At 38.1% G+C, this 21,129-nt stretch overlaps 1 protein-coding gene across 1 annotated transcript in view; it reads right to left on the reverse strand.

Annotated features, from left to right (window-relative positions):
• Window positions 1-5,706: 5,706 nt before the first annotated feature.
• Window positions 5,707-21,129, reverse strand: part of PHEX (phosphate regulating endopeptidase X-linked) — a 196,210-nt gene continuing 180,787 nt past the window's right edge. The window contains exons 19-22 of the mRNA XM_033118058.1: window positions 14,873-14,938; window positions 13,755-13,859; window positions 9,752-9,828; window positions 5,707-7,188 (exon numbers count right to left, since the gene is read on the reverse strand). Coding sequence (XP_032973949.1) covers window positions 7,086-7,188; window positions 9,752-9,828; window positions 13,755-13,859; window positions 14,873-14,938 — 351 coding nt within the window. The 3' untranslated portion in view covers window positions 5,707-7,085. The remainder of the gene's footprint in view (window positions 7,189-9,751; window positions 9,829-13,754; window positions 13,860-14,872; window positions 14,939-21,129) is intronic.

The following is a 21,129-nucleotide window of genomic DNA, read 5'->3' on the forward strand; positions in this document are numbered from 1 at the left end:
AACCATAAAATAAGAATATGATGAGTAGAATTTTTCATCTCATAATCAATGGAGAAGTAAAAACAATTTTCATATAAATTCTTAAGAATACCAGAAGATATAACACAATATTTTATTTCACAGGCTATTTTATTTACTATCTCGATGGGATATATTTTAAAAGCTTAGAATATCATAAATCCATGGCACAGCCACAGAATCTTATACTCAGTTATCTTCCTAATTGAGGCAATTAACTAAACAGAATAAACATTCAAATGAAACATGTATCTAAACCATTTAGAAGTAATTAAAATTATAGATCAGGTTTTCTTTCACTGATCGCAAATTATGGCAATGCTTTGTGGTGCTCATTTCTGGGCTCACTTTGGTGTGTTTATTAAAACACGGTTTTGTCAGATCACAGGGAGTATCTCATTTTCATTTTCATATCTCTAATTCTAAAGGGGATTAAATTATCCAATTAAGCTGTTAATTAAAAAGACTCCTACAGAATAAACTGCAGGCTACCAATGGCATTTTACATTTTCATTGTGCTATGCTCAAAAGCAATTTCCTAAATCCTTAAGGGCTCAATGTTACTGCCTCATATTTCACGTTAGAAGGTGTGGCTGGGATTGCTAGCTGATAGCCAAACTCATTTCCTCTTCTTTCTGGGCACATAGCTAGACTATATATCCCAGCCTCGTCTACAGTACGTTTGCCCACATGACTGAGCTCTAGCCAACGGAATATGAGCAGAAGTGACAAAGATAACTTCTAGGGCTAGACCAAACCTTCCACTCAATATCTTCCATGGCCTCTTCCCCTCCACCAGCTTCCTCTAGATGAGCATGTATTCAGTCTTGTTGAGAATGGTGAAGTCACAACATGGAAGGAACGTGGGTCCCAAAATCACCAACTGGAGGAAAGAAGCACACTGATCATTAATATCTGTTTTGTATGTAACGAAAACAAGAAATAAAATTGGGTTGAGATGATTTATTTCAAAGCTAGTGCGATCTTCCCCCACATCCCCAGGACTGGACAGGACATGTGTCAATTTCTTCTGCCCACCAAACTTGCTCCAGAGCAGAGCTGTGCTTTTTTTTTATTAGTTTCATGTGTACAAAACACTGTAATAATCACACATTTATCATTTATACCCCGAGTGCGATCTTAATATACACCTGAACTTAAGGGACATGCAAATACCTTAAACCTATTTGGAAACATTAGCCTCTTCAAATTTTGAATATATATATAATACACACACACACACACACACACACACACACACACAAGGTCTGACAATTAAGTTCACAAATTCATCCGAGAAAAAGTGCTGCATACCTCATTGCTGAATATCACTATGGCCACCTTCGAAGTACTTCTCTTGGGAAGCGATGCACCAACGCCAGCGTCTAGTCCACTCTTCAAAGCAATTCTAGAACTCTTTTGCTGGAATGGCCATCAGAGCTGTCGTCGTATTACCCTTGATGTCCTGAATATCATCAAAATGTCTTCCTTTGAGCATTTCCTTTATCTTTACGTAAAGAAAGAAGTCATTGGGGGCCAGATCAGGTGAGTAGGGAGGGTGTTCCAATACAGTTATTTGTTTACTGACTAAAAACTCCCTCACGAACACTGCCGTGTGAGCTGGTGCATTGTGGTGATGCAAGAGCCATGAATTGTTGGCGAAAAGCTCAGGTCGTCTTTTTCACACAGCCTTTTCAGCACTTCCAAATAGGAAACTTGGTTAACTGTTTGTCCAGTTGGCACAAATTCATAATGAATAATCCCTCTGATACCAAAAAAGCTTAGCAACATCGTTGCAACAGGTTTGTGAATTTCATTGTCAGACTGTGTGTGTGTGTGTGTGTGTGTGTGTGTGTGTGTATCAAAGCAGACTCAATACCTTTTGGGTCTCATAAAATCTATTGTATACATCATAGCAACAAAGATTCTAGACTTCTTGACTTCATTCCCCCAAACTTTCCTTCCTGTCCATGCCCCAGAGATCACTCATAAACTGTCACATCTATGCATCTTTCCTTCTGCCACTACTCTACACACAAAAATTCTTATTTCAAGGATCAGCTCAGAAACCAAAGTAAACTCTCTAAGGGCAATAAGAGGCCGTACTCAGCCACTTACTACCCACCAACCGTGTATTCCATCTAATGTCTGTCTCCTATCCATGGGTACTATGGCACACCAACTACAAACCAGTGCATACTTTTCTAGATCTTAGAACAGATCCATGTCAGCAATATCTCTAAAATAATCAACAGGGCACTCTACTTGCACTGCCAGCCTAACCCCAAAATGCCCCATAGAGTAGTATGAATTCTATGGTATGCCTCTGGATTTGTCCGGACTCGGCAAAGCAGTGAGGCTTTCGTTGTCCTGCACCACTAAGTTATTCTCCAGAGGTCGCCAGGAGATATAAGCTCCCAAGCACTTACAGGTGTCTGAAAGTGCATGGGGCAAAGAGACTCTGATAGAATGACGGTAGCCATCCCAGAGAGCCACAGCTAATTAGAAAGAAAAGCACACAGGGAGCCTTTGAGATCTTGCTCCCCAGCATGTCATCAGTTTGGCTCAAATAAACTCTTATAAAAAGTCTCAAAAAAAAAAAAAAGGAAGGAAGGAAGGAGGGAAGGAGGGAGGGAGGGAGGAAAGGAGGGAGGAAGGGAGGGAGGGAGGGAGGGAGAGAGAGAGAGAGAGAGAGAGAGAGAGAGAGAGAGAGAGAGAGAGAGAAAGAGAGAGAGAGAGAGAGAGAGAGAGAGAGAGAGAGAGAGAGAGAGAGAGAAAGAGAGAGAGAGAGAAAGAAAGAAGAAAAAAGAAAGAAAGAAAGAAAGAAAGAAAGAAAGAAAGAAAGAAAGAAAGAAAGAAAGAAAGAAAGGAAGGAAGAAAGAAAGAAAGAAAGAAAAGAAAGAAAAGAAAGAAAGAAAACAAACTTACAGAAGGTAAGGTTAGGGTGCCCAGTAAAAGGGATTTATTTGCAGGGATCTGGGCAAAAAAATCACTGACAGTATCCACTGGAGGAGAGGTGAGTAATTGTTTCTCTGTGCACCAAACTACAACCTGATATCCTTGTATATCTATCATCATACTAGTCACAAAGTAGGGTGCTTGTAACAGTTTACGTATCTGTCTCCCATGTTAGACCAGACTGTTCATTGAGGCCCACAGATTGCATATAACCCACCTAAATACAGCTAGTTCGGTGATTGAAATGTTTTTGTGTGCTGAACGACTGGCTATAAACTGACTAGATTGTTCAAAAAAAAAAGGTGTTAGCACATAGAGATTCTTTGGTTTGATAGTAACCGTAATGTTCATTGTCACCGTTGTCAGATCAGCCATATCGTGGTTGATAATTTCCTCAGAAGCCTCTATTTTCCTCCATAGGAATATTATTGCATAAGCAATAAACCATATCTGCTGACTTATATCCTAGAAGAAAATACAATGACCACCTCCCAAATCTCTCATTGTTTATGGAGAAAATTACTGCATTCAAATTCCACTTTCCCAAGCCAAGAAACCTAGTCTACTACAGTGCTTTGTGTACTTTTGGGGCAAATATCATAGTCTAAAACAGAACCTAATATGTTAATAGATGTGATAGGTTTTAATATTTTTTTAAAAAAAAGAGGAAACAGAAAATTTTCAACTTTTTATTGTCCTTAAAATGATCGTTCACATTGTTTCACAAGTAGGGGAAGAAAATACAATAACCATTTAGATATAAAATGCATAATCCAAGAACACCTTTCTTTAAACCAGTGAGACACTGCCACTAGCGATGAGAATATTGTTGCACAAAATAATCATATATTCTTCCATAATTTAATATGCAACTGAGACATTATGCTAAAAATATCAAGGAAGAAGCCTATCAAATGCTAAGATTATAGAAATACCAATGGAGTAAATGTATTTAGAAGTGAGTAATCTAAGGGATGAAGGTTAGTTAATGCCAAGGTCAGCAGCCCAAAGAACAAAGACTCTGCCTTTCCTGATTCTGGATACTTGACAAGCGATTTCAAACCTCTCCTGTTCTCTGGCACGAGCATAACCTGTGTGACAAGCCGTAGTTCCTACCTGCCTCTTAGCGATGCTCCAGGGCTAAATAAGACAAAATTTATGTGCTATGCTTTAGGCTCCATTGAGGAAAGGTCCTGAATAAACTTCAGGATAATTTATGAATCCTCAACTGGCATTAATCATGTCCAACCAAGTCCATCTCATAAAAGGAAACAATGGAAATAGGAGGCCAATGCTGTGTGGTTGGTGAAAAGCTCAACAAACTTTGGGCAATGGTGATAAGCCCAAACAATACCACTTTATATACATAAAATTCTTGACTAATCCAGGAGCATTTCACAAAAAGCTAACTCTTTCCAATGCCCATATAATAGTTCACTGGCAGAACATCTGGTAAATGAATCAGAGAACTGTATTATGGCAGTCCTAGTCTGAGATCCAATATCTAATTTCCTTTTAATTTACCATAATTATTTTTGTAAAACTTTATGGCTCTCCTCCAATGGATGTGCTTAGCAAGGATTGCCAAACTCCTGTCTTCTTTTCAGAATCACATTCTTAGGCCAGCTTCTCCCTACTTTTTTCCTTTCCTTCCAATTGTGTTTTACCTTCTTCCCTCTACCATTTAATCAGTGTCTGCTTCTTTTAGCTATCCATATCGAAGAGAAATGACAACAAAAGCATACTCTGAAAACTTAAAACACAAGCATGTATTTGGAAATCCAATGCTACTAGAAAAGCTACTAGTGATAATTTGGTATTGCTGCCTTGGGTGTTGTTGTTTTAATAATGGCCATCCTTCCTCCAGCTTTCAGTATAACTGAGTTATATCAAGAAGAGTTGATCAGGACAAGGTAGCCTCATCATTTAGAAACTGTGACAGCCCCAGATGATCACTAACCAGTTTTCCCAAACCAAGAAGTGACTAAACAATTCACATTTCCAAAGTCATAATTTTAGGCTTTTATCAAACACTTTCTCTGACCTGCAGGAATGTGTTTATTGGGAGTTTAAAAAGAGAAATCTAGCAGGAAAATGCTATCCATATAAGCATAACAAACCTCAGCTGATTTTAAATGTCCAGGTACACGAATAAAACAAAGAGTATCTTGTATGTGTAAACCACATCAGAATGATTCCTCCAGAGAAAAGGCACATACGTTTCTAGCACCCCTAAGCCAATGATGCTTGTTTTTAAAACTACAAACTAAGGTCATATTAAGCTATGGCTAACAGGAAGAAAAGGTAGCTGCCCTTCAGAAGTTTATCCATTCAAAGAGGAGGATGAAGTCAAGGGGGAGATCACGCTCCTCTGACTAACTCAGTATAATTGTTTTCCTCATGATGGTGCCCTGCATTTTTCTCCTTTCAGAAGTTCCCATGGTTACAAAAGGACATGGCACACACTTATATTTTATTGATATTAAAAAAGAATGAAAAATCACAGGGATGCAAAATGGTCTCCTATGGTTAGTCTGAATTTGTTATTTTGATTTTGAGATTTTCCTATTGGCCCACTTAACCTAGAACCACATGTACAATGTATAGTGTGAAGGGGGGAGGTGGTTGTTTTAAGAAATGGGAAGTGCTAGGTAACAACTTTAAGGCCATTATGATTTCTCTCTCTCTCTCTCTCTCTCTCTCTCTCTCTCCCCCCCCCCCCAAGAGATGGAGGAATTTCACTTGGACTGATAAAGCTCTGAGGATCAAAAATGCAGTCCTGCTCTTTCTTACAGACTCTTTAGAAGAAGACTTGAACAGTCATGTTTCTTTGGACTACGCAGAGAATTTTTAATTGAACCAATAGATTTTGAAATGTCTTCAAAATGTATGGTGATGGAAGGGGAGCTGACTCTGGGTGGTGAACACACAGTGTGATTTATGGATGATGTAATACAGAATTGCACACCTGAAATCTATGTAATTTTACTAACAATTGTCACCCCAATAAATTTAAAAAAAAAGAAATTTTTTCAAAAAGGTTTTTTTTAAAAACAGAGGTAACATTAACTGAGCCAAAACAGAAGGGACTTTGTGCCCTCCTCAATGCAGTGTCTGGCCCTCTGCACTAAAAGGGAATGAAAGCCATACGTTCCTAACGGGGAATTAGAAAAGCATTTCCTTGATGCCTACTAAATTCAGAAATGGGAGAACACACATACATGAAGGTAATATGACAAACAGGAACTGGGCTAAAGAAAAGTGTCTGGCAGACAGACAAAATCACTGAGGTTTGGGCAGACCACATCAAATTTGGGGGATTTCATCTTCTAAGGTCCCTGCTGTTGCATGACTGGGAGTTTTGACTTCTTCTGGGACTTAACGAAGTATCCATTTTTTCTAATTGATAAACTCAAATCCTTTACCAGTAGCCTTTCTCCCAGTTTTGTTCATGCTGACTTGAAGAGGGCAATCAGTTGCATTAGATGCAAGCTGTGAGGCACATTTTCATCCCAATAGATTCCAAAGCTAAAAGCAAGAACTTCATCAAAAACTGTAAAATAAAGATACAACATATTTCTCATTTAACTACCTTAGAGTTGTTAAATGCTGTGTAATGACCATACATAAAATCTAGTACTGCATTTCACAGAGCAGTAAGACTTCCCAGGTATCCATGCACAGGTCCTCACCATTGAGGGTTCGAAGTTTAATAGACTGATTTTATTTTCTGGATACATTCTACTTAGGCCCCCTGCAAAGCTGTAGATTAAAATGCTATGTGCCGCTTAGCTGTGGCTTACACACTACAATGGACAACTGCAACAATTCAGCAGATAGCGTTTTTAACAAAAGTAGCCCAGGGATTTATTTTTGTTGGTTTGATTTTCCAAAGATACATACTTGGTTCACTTCTTGTATTCCATTTTTAAGCTCTATGACTTTGAGTAGATACTGTTTAGATCCAAGCAATACCCAAATAAAGAAGGTGCATTAAAAATACAAGTCCTCAGGGGAATACAGGCCTAAAGCAGTAGGCGATGCATGCTCAGTGCAGCCTCTACTGGCACTGTACAGCTCTCTCAGAATGGTATGAACCAGCAGTCCAGCTACCAGAGTCGGCAGGAGTCTGTGCCTCTGTTCATCGTGGAATTGGATGGACAGTTAAAAGCATTCTGGAATTCTTCAAAGTTGCTAATTGCACCATTGACCCTGAAAAAGATATGTCAAAGCCCATGTCATTTAATTCTTACATATCAAAAGGTTCTGGATGAAACTATCGCAGCATATTGCTTTCAGGGATGTTGCATTCATCTAATCTGTTTACAGGGGAGACAACTGAAGACCAAAATGGGTAAGTAAACTCAAAGAAATTAACAGAGCTGAGACTAGAACCAGTACCTCCTGAATGCCAGGCAAACACTCCTATTAATCTTCCAAATATCTTCAAATTCCTTTAAACCATAGGATTAACAATTGCAGTAAATTACATATAGGTTTGTATATTCCCATACATTTACAAATTTCTATGAACTATAGGATTTACCAATATTTAGCTTTTCTATTTTTTAAATTTTAATGGAAGGTACAGCTGCTATAAAGTACATACATCTGAAGTGTAAAGCCCATCAATTCTTCTCATGCGTATAATACACCCGTGTTACTACCACCCAGATCAAAACATGAGATATTTCCAGTACCTAGAAGGTTCTCTGGTTCCCCTATCAGTAGTACCTTCAAGGATAACTACTACTCTGAGCTCTATTGCAATAGATTCGTTTTGCCTGTTTTTGAACATCATATGAACAGAATCACACAGTAGGTGCTCTTTTGTCTCTGATTTCTTCCACCCAGTGTTATGTCTGTAAGATTCATCCAAGTTGTTGCTATCACTATCTTTAAAGAACTCATTCAATCTACAAAAAACACTTTCTCTAAATTCCTATTAGGTGTAAAGGCTCATATTTATCTGTAATTTGGTTCGTGTAACAATAACCCAGTGAATGGTGTCTCGTTGTTATTGATGAGGCATGTTTTACGGAAGTTAGCTTCAAAATCTGGTGTTCTTGCAAGTTCCCCGACTGCAGTAAAGACTGCAGATTCCTACTCAGCACTTTGATTATAACTGCTTTTTGGAAGTGGTATTTCCATTGTGTGATTTCTGCTACATTCAAAAATCTGTAGTTACTGCAGACATCACTAACAAGCCAGCAAAAAACTCCCCCCTCATGTATTTCTTACTGAACTGTATGGTCAAAGGGTTGACTTGGAGACTCAGCATTCTCAGTTACTATTTCTTCCCTCATGATTTGGTTACCTATGGGCATTTGAACAAATATAATGGCCTGTATCCAAAAAATCCCCATAACCTCTTGTACTGTAGCTGGGATATATGGGTAGGGATACATATTTCATGGTGCGATTCACCTGGGGTAAGTGTTAAAGATAGAATTTAGCTGATAATTAGTATACTCTGAAAATTATCAGCTAAAATCCAACACTAAAGGCAACTAGTTAGTAAAAGGAAATTAGTTTCTAAAAACTTCTCTGTTGAGTAATTAATCTACTGCGTGGTTTCATCTGCACCATTTGTCAGTAGGAGCACATTTTAGTCCATTAGAGACTGTCAGCATTCTTGACAGTTCAGCCCAGTGGGGGAGAATTTCTAACACAGTGATTAGATTTTATGTTATTGGGTAATTTATAGTCAATTTCTGAAGTATTTCTAAAGCAAGGCTGTAGGAATAAGATTTTAAAATACAGGAGACATTTTAGATGACTTTCCTGCAATATGCTAATGGATTCATTTAAACATTAAATATAAAGATATCCAGACATAATACGTTCTAAGCAAAGAATGAATAAATATAAATTATTATGGTTTCCTGAATTTCCCATTATAATTCTCTGTCCCCTACTATAGGAAATTTCCCTCAAACTATGCTAGAAACCAGCACAGGGTAAGTAATATTAACCTTAATTTTATTTTTACTTAATATTTTATAAATTCTGACAATTAAATAAGATTGTAATGCATCATCCTTTTCCCTTTATATATAAGCAATTGTTTCAAAATAAGATTCCCACTAAAACCCAAAATGTAGAGCTTTTGACTCTAGATATGAATTATACTAGCTAAGTATCAGCATATATCCTCCTTTGTGTTCAAAGCTATTCTGAAAGTGGGTACTCATTCATGTCTTGCACGAAAGAACAAGAGGCATTAAATAGGATAGTCTATAACACAAAATTAACCAGAGTTCTAAGTGTTTTGAGGTGCAGTACATGATCGCATCCTTGTCTAAGAAGAGAGGCTTTTTTAGCCCATTCAAAAAAAAGCAGGTGGGTGGATAAATGGAATATTCTAGTTTACTGAGTGTCCGTGGTGCTCATGGCACCCATGGATTGCTACCTTTCAAAAATTGGAAGATAATAAACAGGAATTAATACTAAAGCTACGAGTTGGATTCTAAATTACCTTTGGAATCTTATAAAATCTCGTGGATCTCTTTATATAGCACTAGACTAGAGGTGTGTGCAAACGCCCACTACAGAAATTTAGCTGAGAGAATGCTAACTAAACCAGCTTCCTACTAATGAAAGAAAAGATGCTTAGTTTCTGTTTGGCCCAATTTTTTGCCTGCAAAATGGAAATATCACTATTCACAATACAGGCTTTTGCTGAGCTCGCCTATTTGGTAAAGCACTAGGCTGGATAGAGGAGGAAGTAGGGAGATACACAGTTGAAACGGGTGTCACCCACTCGCCCATTTACCTAAACTCAGGGGGGCTGTGAGCACCAATTTGGACTTGTTCTCGGGCAGCTTCTGGTCTGTAGGAATTGCACCTTACCTAGAAGAGAAAAGCATCCCAATAATTGTGTTTCCATTCCAATTACACATTTTCTACTGTCTTAACTGCTCCAAATTATACTGAAGAGGAAAAACAGGTTTAGTGGATCAGATAAGGCTTGCATCAGTAGCAACATCTATTATTTTAATCCCCAGAGCAGAAGGTTTTATCATTGTAAATAATTCCACAATTTGAGTAAAGTGGGAAGGTTTCCAGACAAATGCTATAAATCAAGAGAATAGTGTATGTGCCCAGGAATCAACCAATGTATTCATTCAATTAATATAATGCTTGGAATAGCTCTTATCAATTGTAACCAGACTCATTTAAATCAACAAAATGAATCAACCACCCATTATTGAGTGGTCATGAGAAGTTAGTATTTTGTACCCTGGGTGCCTTTCCTGCCTCACCATAGTCCAGGCCTTGGATGGGAGGACACTTCTCCATCTCCCTTGGAGCTAGGCACAGCTATATTACTTGCTCTGACCAATGAAATGCGAGGAGATGTGATATATGTCATTTCCTGGCAGAAGTTTTAAGAGCCTTAAGAATAATTTCAGATGCTACATTAAGGTCCAGTGCGCATTTCCTCATATTACTTTCCTATTCCTGTGGTGACCATGGAAGCACATGTCAAGATAAAGAACCCAAAACCCAGGTCCTTGAGGAAAAACTATGAGCAGAGACCCACTGCTGACCCATGTTGGACATACAGCATGAACAAGAAATAAACTTCCCTTGTGTCATTTGTTCCTACACCATAACCTACTTAATCCTGACTTGAAGTGTGTCTTAAAATATGACATAGTCTTGAAGTATGAAAAGAACTAGGACACATAAATATAATGTGGGGGGATTCAATAGAAGCAGAGGCCTATTTGATAGGGAAAGAAAAGCAAGACATTCAGCTTGGCTGGACTGTGTGGTGTATACAGGCAGCAATGGGAGACCAGGGGAAAGAGTGGCAGATTCTGAAGTCCTGAGCAACAGGCTAAAGTGTTTAAACTATATTGAAACATTGTTTTAAGCAGGAAAATGATCGAATCATATTTTAAAAAGATGTATCTGGTAGGGGCGTGTAGTAGTAGAAGGAAATTAGAGACTAGTTAAAAGATTATTTATGGGTCCCAGGAAGGTTCCCAATGAATGTCCACTAAATACGTAGAAATGGGAATGGAGAGAAGGAGAGAAGTAGAATAGGAAAAATATCTGAGGGAAAAAAATGACAGGTCACAGAAACTACAGGGATATAGGAAGCAGGAAAGGCGATAGGATGCTATTGCTTTTGATGGAGATAAATCATCAGTCACTGCGATTCTGAGTTTGATTTTGAAGACATTTTTATAATGTGATTCCTTAATATCCTCAGAAGTTAGCTAATGTTAGGTGTTTGTAGCATTCAACTTTACCTCATGTTTTCTCATGTTGTTTCTTCTTATATTCTTAAATTATTGCATAGTATTGTCTTTGCTTCATATATCATTTAAGAGATTTCTGGAAACACATTATGGTTCTTACTGTTTTCCTAGTACCTTCTCAGGAGGGAAAATAACTACTCCCTATAAGCAGACTTATTCCAATGTACAGAAGATTAAAAATCTCATCCTTGTGTCAGAAGGAAAAGCTCCAAGATAAATTTCTCATTAATGATATAAAATGGCTTTCCATTTTTCCCTAAATCTCTTTAGTTTAAAATAAATCAAATGTGGTTTGGAATTTTATTTGGAGACATTTCAAAATTATGACTAGAATGTTACTATCAGTTAATTTACTTCATCTACAAAGGGATATTGTGGACAAGGATATAACTAAGATGGATAACTAAGATGGACCTTAAGTAAGTAAATAAGAACCTGGTAAGAACTGATGACAGACCTTATACTTTGTCCTCTAGAGTAGGGGGTCAACACATTCTTTCTGTAAAGGGACAGACCGTAAATATTTTAGACTTTGTGGGCCATTCGGTCTCTGTTTCAACTACTCAACTCTGCCGTTACAGCACAAAACCAGCCACAGACACTACGTGAAGGAAAGTGGTGGTTGTTTTCCAATAAAACATACAGGCTATATTTGGCCCATGGGTCCTAGTTTGCCAAGCCCTGCTCTAGAAAGTTCTAACTATGTATGTGTGTGCTTATTATAGATATCTGACCCAGTAATGACCCAAAAAGAAAGTCTTGTTAATTGAACCACTAGTCTTATACTTTTCAAGCAATTCATCTGAATATGTCAAGCATCTTCAATATAGCCAGCATCTCTGCTGGGCACTCTGGATAGACATAAGAAATGTAAGAATCCAGAAGATTAGCTACGGAGGTAAAACTAAAAGTCTTCAACATTTTGAGAATAATTAAGTATTCAATTGGATGGTAATGAAGGTAAGCCTAGAGGAACTGGAGATTTTTTTTAAAAATGAGAACTGGAGTCCTGGGGAAGTTTGTGGAAAGTGTGGAGGTAGAATTCAACATGGATAAATGTGGGATTGAATAATCTGAGGGGGAGGACTAGGAACAGGGTCACATTATAGAAGGAAAATCAAAAGCAAAGCCACAAAGACAGTAATGGGAACGACACCAAGGGGTGGAAGTGAGGACACCTGTCCAGCGAAGGGTGCATCTGCAGGAGCTGTGGGAATTTAGAGCTGGTTGAGTAGAGTTGGATAAGACTGCAGATAACTTTTTTAAAAAACCAGTTGGAAGTGTCTGGCCTCAATGTAGTACCATGTTTCCCTGAAAATAAGACCGGGTCTTATATTAAGGTTTGCTCCAAAAGACGCATTAGGGCTTATGTTCAGGGGACGTCATCCTGAAAAGTCATGCTAGGGCTTATTTTCCGGTTAGAGCTTATTTTCGGGGAAACACGGTAGGTACATGGGAGCCACTGCAGTTCTTTGGCATGTCAGTAATGAAATAAATGTGGTATTTCAGTGCCATGTAAGACAGACAGTGGTGTTAAGAGAAATGGGAAAACTGAAAAGGAAAGTCATTTTGTTCATGACTCCAGTTTTGTTAATGACAGGTTGCTAAGTGATCATTTATTTAGAATTGTCATGTCAGCTTTAAGAAATAAAAGACCCCAGACAGGTGAGAATCCTTTAACCAGAGTCAACTGAAGAAGACGTGGGAATGAAGGAGCTTACTGAGGAGTAAATGCAAAAACGTAGGAACAAAAGGCTGTACTAACGAAAACTTCTGTCTAGTTTTGAGCATACAGATACACATTAGCCCACTGTGAGGCCATGCATCAACACCTTCAACAATCCATCTCCGACTTCTCAGAAAACGAGGCCTGTATATTTCTGATAAAAACCTGTGCAATAAGAACAGGCACTTGCCTCATTAGCCAGAGACTTGAACTCAGATTTGTGCCTCAGTGAGTGCACGTCTTCTTTCAATTTCTGCTTAGAGACCCCATTAAACTCACAAAAGAGTGACATGACTTTCCTTGCCTGACTTGTTTTCTTCAGCTCTAGTAGTCTTCACATATTCATTTGAAAGTTCGGAACACAGCCTTGAGGGTCTCCCACAGGTTGAGAGTAGTGGGATAAAGTCAGCAAATGAGACAAAGGAAAAAGAAAAATACAGGAAAGGACATGGCCATGAAAGCCAAAGAGTGAGTCACTAGAAATGGTTATAAATTGTATAAAATACATTAGAATTCAGGATATATTTAAAACTATCAAGTGATACCATAGGGCTAGTAACCCAGTTGATATAAAAAAAATGCCAATCAACCTTGATTCTATCAGTTTAATCATGTACCATAGAACATTAAGAAGGTAAAATTGATCTTGAAAATAAGCAAGATAAAATTTCAGCTAAAAGAAAAATTATGGCACTAAATTTTTGTCACAAACCTTTGATGAAGGAAGCAAGCCAAAGTCCCACATTTCAACTGCGATGCCCCTTCCTTGGTCTACTCACGTGAGCATAACTCAGGAAGAAGAGTTGGTTGTTGGTGAATGTGATCCCTGGTAGGAGAGGCTCCTCAACTCCCTGCCTCTTGTCATTTATCCATTTCCTGTAAGCCTAGTGAGAGAAGCAGAATAGATGATCCTCTGCAATGATGGCTTTCCTCTTTTCTCATCCAGTGCAAAGATATATAATAAATATATCCTCCATCATGTGCAAAATGCACCCCGTCAAGTTTTCCTTTACGAAAACAAACCTGAAAATGCAAGTCAATGTCATATTGCTTAACAGTGAGGCAGGTTTACCTGCAAAAAGACCTTACATTCAATACATACCAAAGCAGCTGAGCCAAAGTGCTCAAATGTTAAACAACCACCCCTCCCCACCAAAAAAGATGTGTGTTCCATTCCTATCAGGGAACAAACAAATCTAACACAACAACAAGGCCTATGGAAATAAATTTTGGGGTCATCATATTCCCAATTTTTTATTTTGCCAAGGAGGAGGGAAAACTATCATCTCCAATCACCGTCATTTTATAAACTATATTTTAACTAGACTAGAGGAAGGATATAACCTTGGAATAACAATCCGGTCTTTACATTGAATGCATTTAGCTTATGAAAGTCTTTCTGCATCATCCTTATGTTTCTTGTCTAACCACGGACCAGTGGATGATGAAAACATTATTATGGGCTCTTACCTGGCCTCTATATGAAAACCACCAGCCATAAAACAGAACTTTGGTGTTTTAAGAGAAAATAAGGAGGACTATAGAGAGAGTGTACTCAAGGAAAACTCATACGAACTTAGCCCTAAGGAGACTTCTACAGTGTGCTTTGATATTTCTGTAAATGTATCTTCTGAAAACGATCCTTTAAATACATGATTCTTAATAACAAATATTATTCTTTAGAGTAACTTTATACCCCAAAGAAAGAAATGCAGCTCTATTCATACAATAGAGTATAATAGAGTCAATGGGGAAATATAATTCTACTTAAGAGAAATTCATAGAATTTACAGAAATCTAACTCCTCAAGAACATGTCTGTGGTGTAAACTGAGGTGTACCCATACAGTGTTTTAGAACTCAATTTTTAAAATCACAGCAAATGTTGCAGTGCATACCCTAAAAGCTTCCCGCAGACCTCCATTATCGGCAATATTTTCTCCCAGGGTCCTCTTCCCCTTCACCTAACAAACAGAAAAGGAAAAAAGAGTGTTTTACAGCCAACTATCATTCAGCAAGAGGAATAATGGTATCAAGAAAAAGTGCCATACTTTAAAGAGAAAATTACATTCAATAAATGAGACGTAGTCATAATATATTGTGAGATGGCAAACTAACCCCATCAAGGTGCTCCTGAATATAATTTCTATTTTATTATGGAACACATTTCTTTCTCACCCACCTCTTTACTCTCACCAATTTAGCCAGCTCCAATAAAATGTTAACAATATTCTGAGTGACTCTGGTTTAATGGGGGGAAAAAATAGAAATGTCAAGATACAGATTACTTTCTCTGATTAACTCAGATAAATTGAGTATTCTTCCCAGTGCACTTCTGTTTCCAAAAATTTACCATCCACAAAGGAACAAGATTTCAAGACCAACCATCATCATTTCACCTTCGGCAATTTCCATGAAAAATTAAAAGGAGGGTAGTCTTCATGGGGGAACAAACATCAAATAAAAATAGTGCAGACCACAAGGTCAAGGTTTGCAATAGGTATGATAACCAGCCAGGCATGGTGAAGAAATTCTTCCAAACATTTGAAGATTGTTCCTTAAACCCTTAAATAGGCTAGGAGGAAAATTACTCTAAACCAATACAGCCCAAAGCCAAAATCCAACCTGCTGCTTATTTTTGTACAGGCTTCAAGTTAAGACTGAATTTTATATTTTTCAATGGTTGCAGGGGAAACTCAAAAGAAGCATAATATTTTGTGGCTTGTGAAAATTATATAAAGTTCAAATTTCAGTGTCTATAATTCAAGTTTTGTTGGAACACAGCCACACCCACTCATGTACATTTCTATGGCTATTCTGTCACGACAGTGGCCAGTGGCGGGTTCAGTAGTTGCAACAGGGACCTTATGGCCCACAGAGCTGAAATTATTTACTATCTGGCCCTTTACAGAAAAAGTTTGCCAGTCCCTGCATAGGAGGCAGAATAATGCTCCCCGCCAAAAGGTGTCTATGCCCTAATCCCTGAAACCTGTGAAAATGTTACCTCATGTGGCAAAAGAGACTTTGCAAATATAATTAAACTAAGGATCTCGAGATGGAGACATTAGCCTGCGTTATCCAGTTGGGTCAAATGTAATTACAAGGTCCCTTTCAATAGAGGAAAAGAAGTCAGGAGAGTGACTGTGCCAGAGTGATGCAACATGAGAAGACTCAACCAGTTACTGCTGGCTTTGAAGAAGGAAGGGGCCATGAGCCAAGGAATGCAGGCAGCCTCCAAAAGCTAGAAAAGGCAAGGAAACAGATTCTCCCTCCCCTAGAGCAGGCAGAAAGCAGTCCTCTTCATACCTTGATTTTAGCCCACTGAGACCTGAGTCAGACATCTCTGCAAGTGTACAATAATAAATTTGTGTTGTTTCAAGACCCTGTATTATATTATATTATATTACATTATATATGACCCAGTCTTATATTACATTAAAATAAGTACAGGTTTTATGTTAATTTTTGCTCCAAAAGACGCATTAGAGCTGATGGTCCGGCTAGGTCTTATTTTGGGGGAAACATGGTACATTCTTTCTTTTACTACAATCCCACAAGGTAAGTGCTATCATCACTATCATTGCTTAACAAACAAGGAATCTAAAGCTCAGTGTAGCAGATATCATTGGTGAAACATCACACCCCCTTTTCTCCCAGGACTCTGCACCCATTCCTACAAAAGCTATTAGCTCAGGAAGATTGCGCTTGGCTTAGGGGGGATTCCTGGGAGGTGATACCCGACCTCTCAGTAGCTGACTGATGTGCAGTTAGAATAGCCCAGCCCCTTACCCCAGGCTGAACAATTTCTGTGGTACATTCATACTCCAGAACCCTGTTTTGGATCAGGCTGATGCTAAACTTCTGAAACCAACATGTTTTCCTCATCCCTTTATAGGTTTCTCCTGAAACTACTTCCGCAGTAAATCACTTACCTAAGAAACCCCTTCTTGGGCTCTGCTTCTAGTGAACCTGACCTAAAACAGAGTGATTAAGTAAACTGCCTGCATTTCACAGGGATTCAAACCCAAGCAGTCTGTCTCCACAGACTTTGTTCCATAGTAAGCTAGCTTTTAAAGTCTCAACTCTTCTTGACTCTGGTGCTTCTGTTTATATCCACTCATGCTTGAACTTATTCTCCTTCCTTGTTCCTCTAATCTTTACCTAAATTTGAGGTTTTTTGAGTAGTCTCACCCTTCTGGCCCCTCCCACTCTGGATCACCTCAGTAGGCCATATGGCCCTAGGTTTGCCTCTCAGGACTCAACAGCTGCTAACAGTCTGTCTGCTTCTGAGGGACTCCATTGGGGCTCCCCTCAATTCACTGCAAAGAGGACTGGCCTCCACAAATAGAGCCAGAAAAAACAAAATATGGCCCTTTATAGCCACAAAGGAAGCCACCCCTCTCCTCTAAGAATGAGACTGAAACTGTTTTCTGATGGTTGAGTGAATTTATGCTGAGACAGGCATAACCTTTCAGTCGACCTTGTGACAAAGGTATATATACATTTGTCAGAATTCAGTTTCAATACCTGACACTTTGGCCAAAATAGATGTTGTAGCATAGTCCTCCCCAATATATTGCCCAGGTATAAAATGAACTTAAAATAAGAGAACGGAGCAAGATACGGGGTGGGGGGCAGAATATGGATTTTTGGAGTCATACCAATCTAAACTCTAGTCTAGACTCTACCATGGGTTTTAATCTCTTTGAGCTTTAGTTTCCTGATATGCTAGTAGTATGTATACTTCTCAGGATCAGTATGAGGATTAAATTTGTTTCAATTAAATGTCTAACTCCCCATGTCTACATATAATAATCACCAGCAAATATGCATTCCGCTCCTCCAAGAAAACTGCTCTTCTATTGTTTGTTTGGGTTTTTTTCAGCCTTTATTTTGGCTTTATTTTCCCCTGGGACGGCATACCTATGAGTATGTCACCAAGTATTAGGAATATTAACCACAATTTATTGAGCACTTATTATATGTCAGGCATGGTGCTAGTGCTTTACATTATTTCATTTAATTCTTACAACAAACTAATGCATTCAGAAATATTTACCCATTTCACAGACAGACTCTGAGACTCAGGAACGTTAAGTAACTTGCCCAAGTTCAAAAAATTTGTAATCGGTTGAAGTAAGATTTAGACCTACATCTGACGCTAGAACCCCTTCCTTATGTTTTTCTTGAAGCAACATATATTCTAGATGCATTTTCATAATGTGCTCACCCCTGAATTGAATACAGATACACAGAAGCACCAATTTTAAGTCTTCCCATTTAAGTAGATATGAAAAAAAAACACAGACAGAGAAAACGCTTTTGAGAACACTGATGAAGGAGCTAGAATACTAACAAGGATATAAACTACAGACTCTGGTTTCTCTGACTGGATAAGGACTGGTCTCCCTTGAGCTGAATATGGTTTAAGAATCAGAAACTGAGTCAGTGTTTATAAACAGTATCCCCATTAAAAGTGCACGGATTTTCACCTAAATTCTTCTGGAATGGTGAAATAAACCCCAAGTATAATAGATTTGAGGCATAGCAAGGATTTGGGAGCTTTCCCAGCCCCAGTAAGATATCAAGGTGGTGTACATGCCTGGTTAAGGGACCAAGAGACCCTGGGAAAACCACATGAAGATATACTGATCTACTCCAGTTCTGTGTAGTCCTCTGCTTCTCTTAGGTGCAGTGCTCCTGACTAGATGAATTAGGAGCATACAGTGTGTGCATGTGTGTTTTAGAGGAAGGTCTTCCTACAGATTCAAACCTACCAAAAAGACTTAATTACTGTCAAATACAATGAGAGAAATCTGTGTCTTATAATTCTGAAAGCAGGAAAACGGAATGGAAAACTCCAAGAAAAAATTAATAGTGAGGAAAAGGAATGAAAACTAACCCGATCAAACCAGCCAAATAACGAAAAGGAAAAAGAAGTAAAAACAATGTACAAGAAATAATCTATACAGAGAAAACTATAAAATCATATGTGAAAAGCTAAAACAAGAACCAAGCAGATGGAAAAGCATACCAAGGAGATTATATATTAAAAAAATGTCAATTCCATACATTTAACATATATTTAATGTGATTTAATTTAGAATCCCAATGGAATTTTCTTTTTTGGGGGAGGGGGAGGGAGAATGGGTAAAATGGTCTTAGAGCATATACAAAAGCATATTTGCATGAGAATAGCCCAGAACATAAAAGAAAAAAAGTGAGGGATAGCTTGTATTGACAGATACCAGAACAATTCACATAGCCATAGTAATAAGGCACTGGTAGAGAAATCAACAAATACAGCAGCTGAATAGAATATGTAATCCAGAAATTTATCTCAGTATATATAAGACCCCAAATAGTCAAAGCAATCTTGAGAAAGAACAAAGCTGGAGGCATCATCTCCCTGATTTCAAACTATATTCCAATGCTACAGTAATTTAAAACAGTATGGTACTGGCATAAAAGCACACATTCATCAATGGACTAGAGATTCCAGAAATAAACCCATGCCTATATGGTCAATTTCAATTTATTTATGACAAAGGAGCCAAGAATATACAACGGAGAAAGGACAGTCTCTTCAAATGGTTGGGAAAACTGGACAGCCACATGCAAAAGAATGAAACTAGACCACCATCTTACACCATGAATTTAACTCAAAATGGATTAAAGACTTGAACATAAGTCCTGAAACCATAAAACTCCTAGAAGAAAATAGTCAGTAAGCCCCTTGACATAGATCTTGGTGATAATTTTTTTGAATCTGACACTAAAAGCAAAAATAAATAAGTGGGACTATATCAAACTAAAAAGCTTCTGCTCAGCAAAGGAAACCATCAACAAAATGAAAAGGAAATCTACTTAATGGGAGAAAATAATTGTAAATCATATATCTCATAAGGGACTAATACCCAAAATATACAAAGAACTCATACAACTCAATGGCAAAAAAAAAAAAAAGGCAATCCAATTGAAAAATGGGCAGAGGACCAGAATAGACACTTTTCCAAAGAGGACATACAGATGGCCAATAGACATATGAAACGATGCTCAACATCACTAATCATCAGGGAAACGCAAATCAAAACCACAATGAGATATCACCTCACTCCTGACCTGTTAGAATGGCTATCATCAACAAGACAAGAATTAACAAGTGTTGGTGAGGACGTAGACAAGAGGGAATCCTTACGCACTGCTGGTGGGAATGTAAATTGGTGTAACCACTATGGAAAACAATATGGAGATTTCTCAAAAAAAAACAAAAATATAACTACCATATTATCCAGCAATTCGACTTCTGGGAATGTATCCGAAGAAAATGAAAACACTAATTCAAAAGGATATATGCACCTCTATGTTCACCGCAGCATTATTTACAATAGCCAAGATATGGAAACAAGCTAAGTGTCCACCGGTACAAGGGAATATTACTCAGCATAAAAAGGAAAGAAATCTTGATATCTGCAACAACAAGCCATGTTTCCCCGAAAATAAGACCTAATTGGAAAATAAGCCCTAGCATGATTTTTCAGGATGACATCCCCTGAACGCGTCTTTTGGAGCAAGACTTAATATAAGACCTGGTTTTATTTTCAGGGAAACACGGTAGATGGACCTTGAGGGTATTACGCTAAGTGAAATAAGTCAGACAGAGAAAGATAAATACCATATGATCACTCTTATAGGTGAAATCTTTAAAAAAAAAAAAAAAGAAAGCATATAGAGAACAGATTGGTGTTTGCGGGGAGGGGGGCGGATAAGTGAACTGTTTTTTGTTTTGTTTTTAGTTTAAATTAAGAAAATGTTTTTGAAGGAAAAAATAAATAAGCCACTGATTCTCTTAGCAGCTCCCCCACGGGTGCTACCCCACCAGTTCAAGGAACAGTTTAGCTGGGCTCTTGATAATTGTGACTGACTATTGGCTAGGGTGGGAGGGCACCTTTGATATTTTTATGGGAATATTTGAGCAATAAATGGTGAAAACCTACATCATTTCATCTTGTCATTATAGGAGGTGGTTAGAGTTTTTATAAGGCTGCTGTTCTATATTTCAGTATCAAAAAGAATGCTAAAGGTGACTAGATGTCTTGTTCAGGAACTAAAGGTAGAATTTGTCCCTTGCCACCCTGTGGCTATAGGATGACTA

Source organism: Rhinolophus ferrumequinum, chromosome X, assembly GCF_004115265.2.
Source record: "Rhinolophus ferrumequinum isolate MPI-CBG mRhiFer1 chromosome X, mRhiFer1_v1.p, whole genome shotgun sequence".
Taxonomy (NCBI): Eukaryota; Metazoa; Chordata; class Mammalia; order Chiroptera; family Rhinolophidae; genus Rhinolophus; species Rhinolophus ferrumequinum.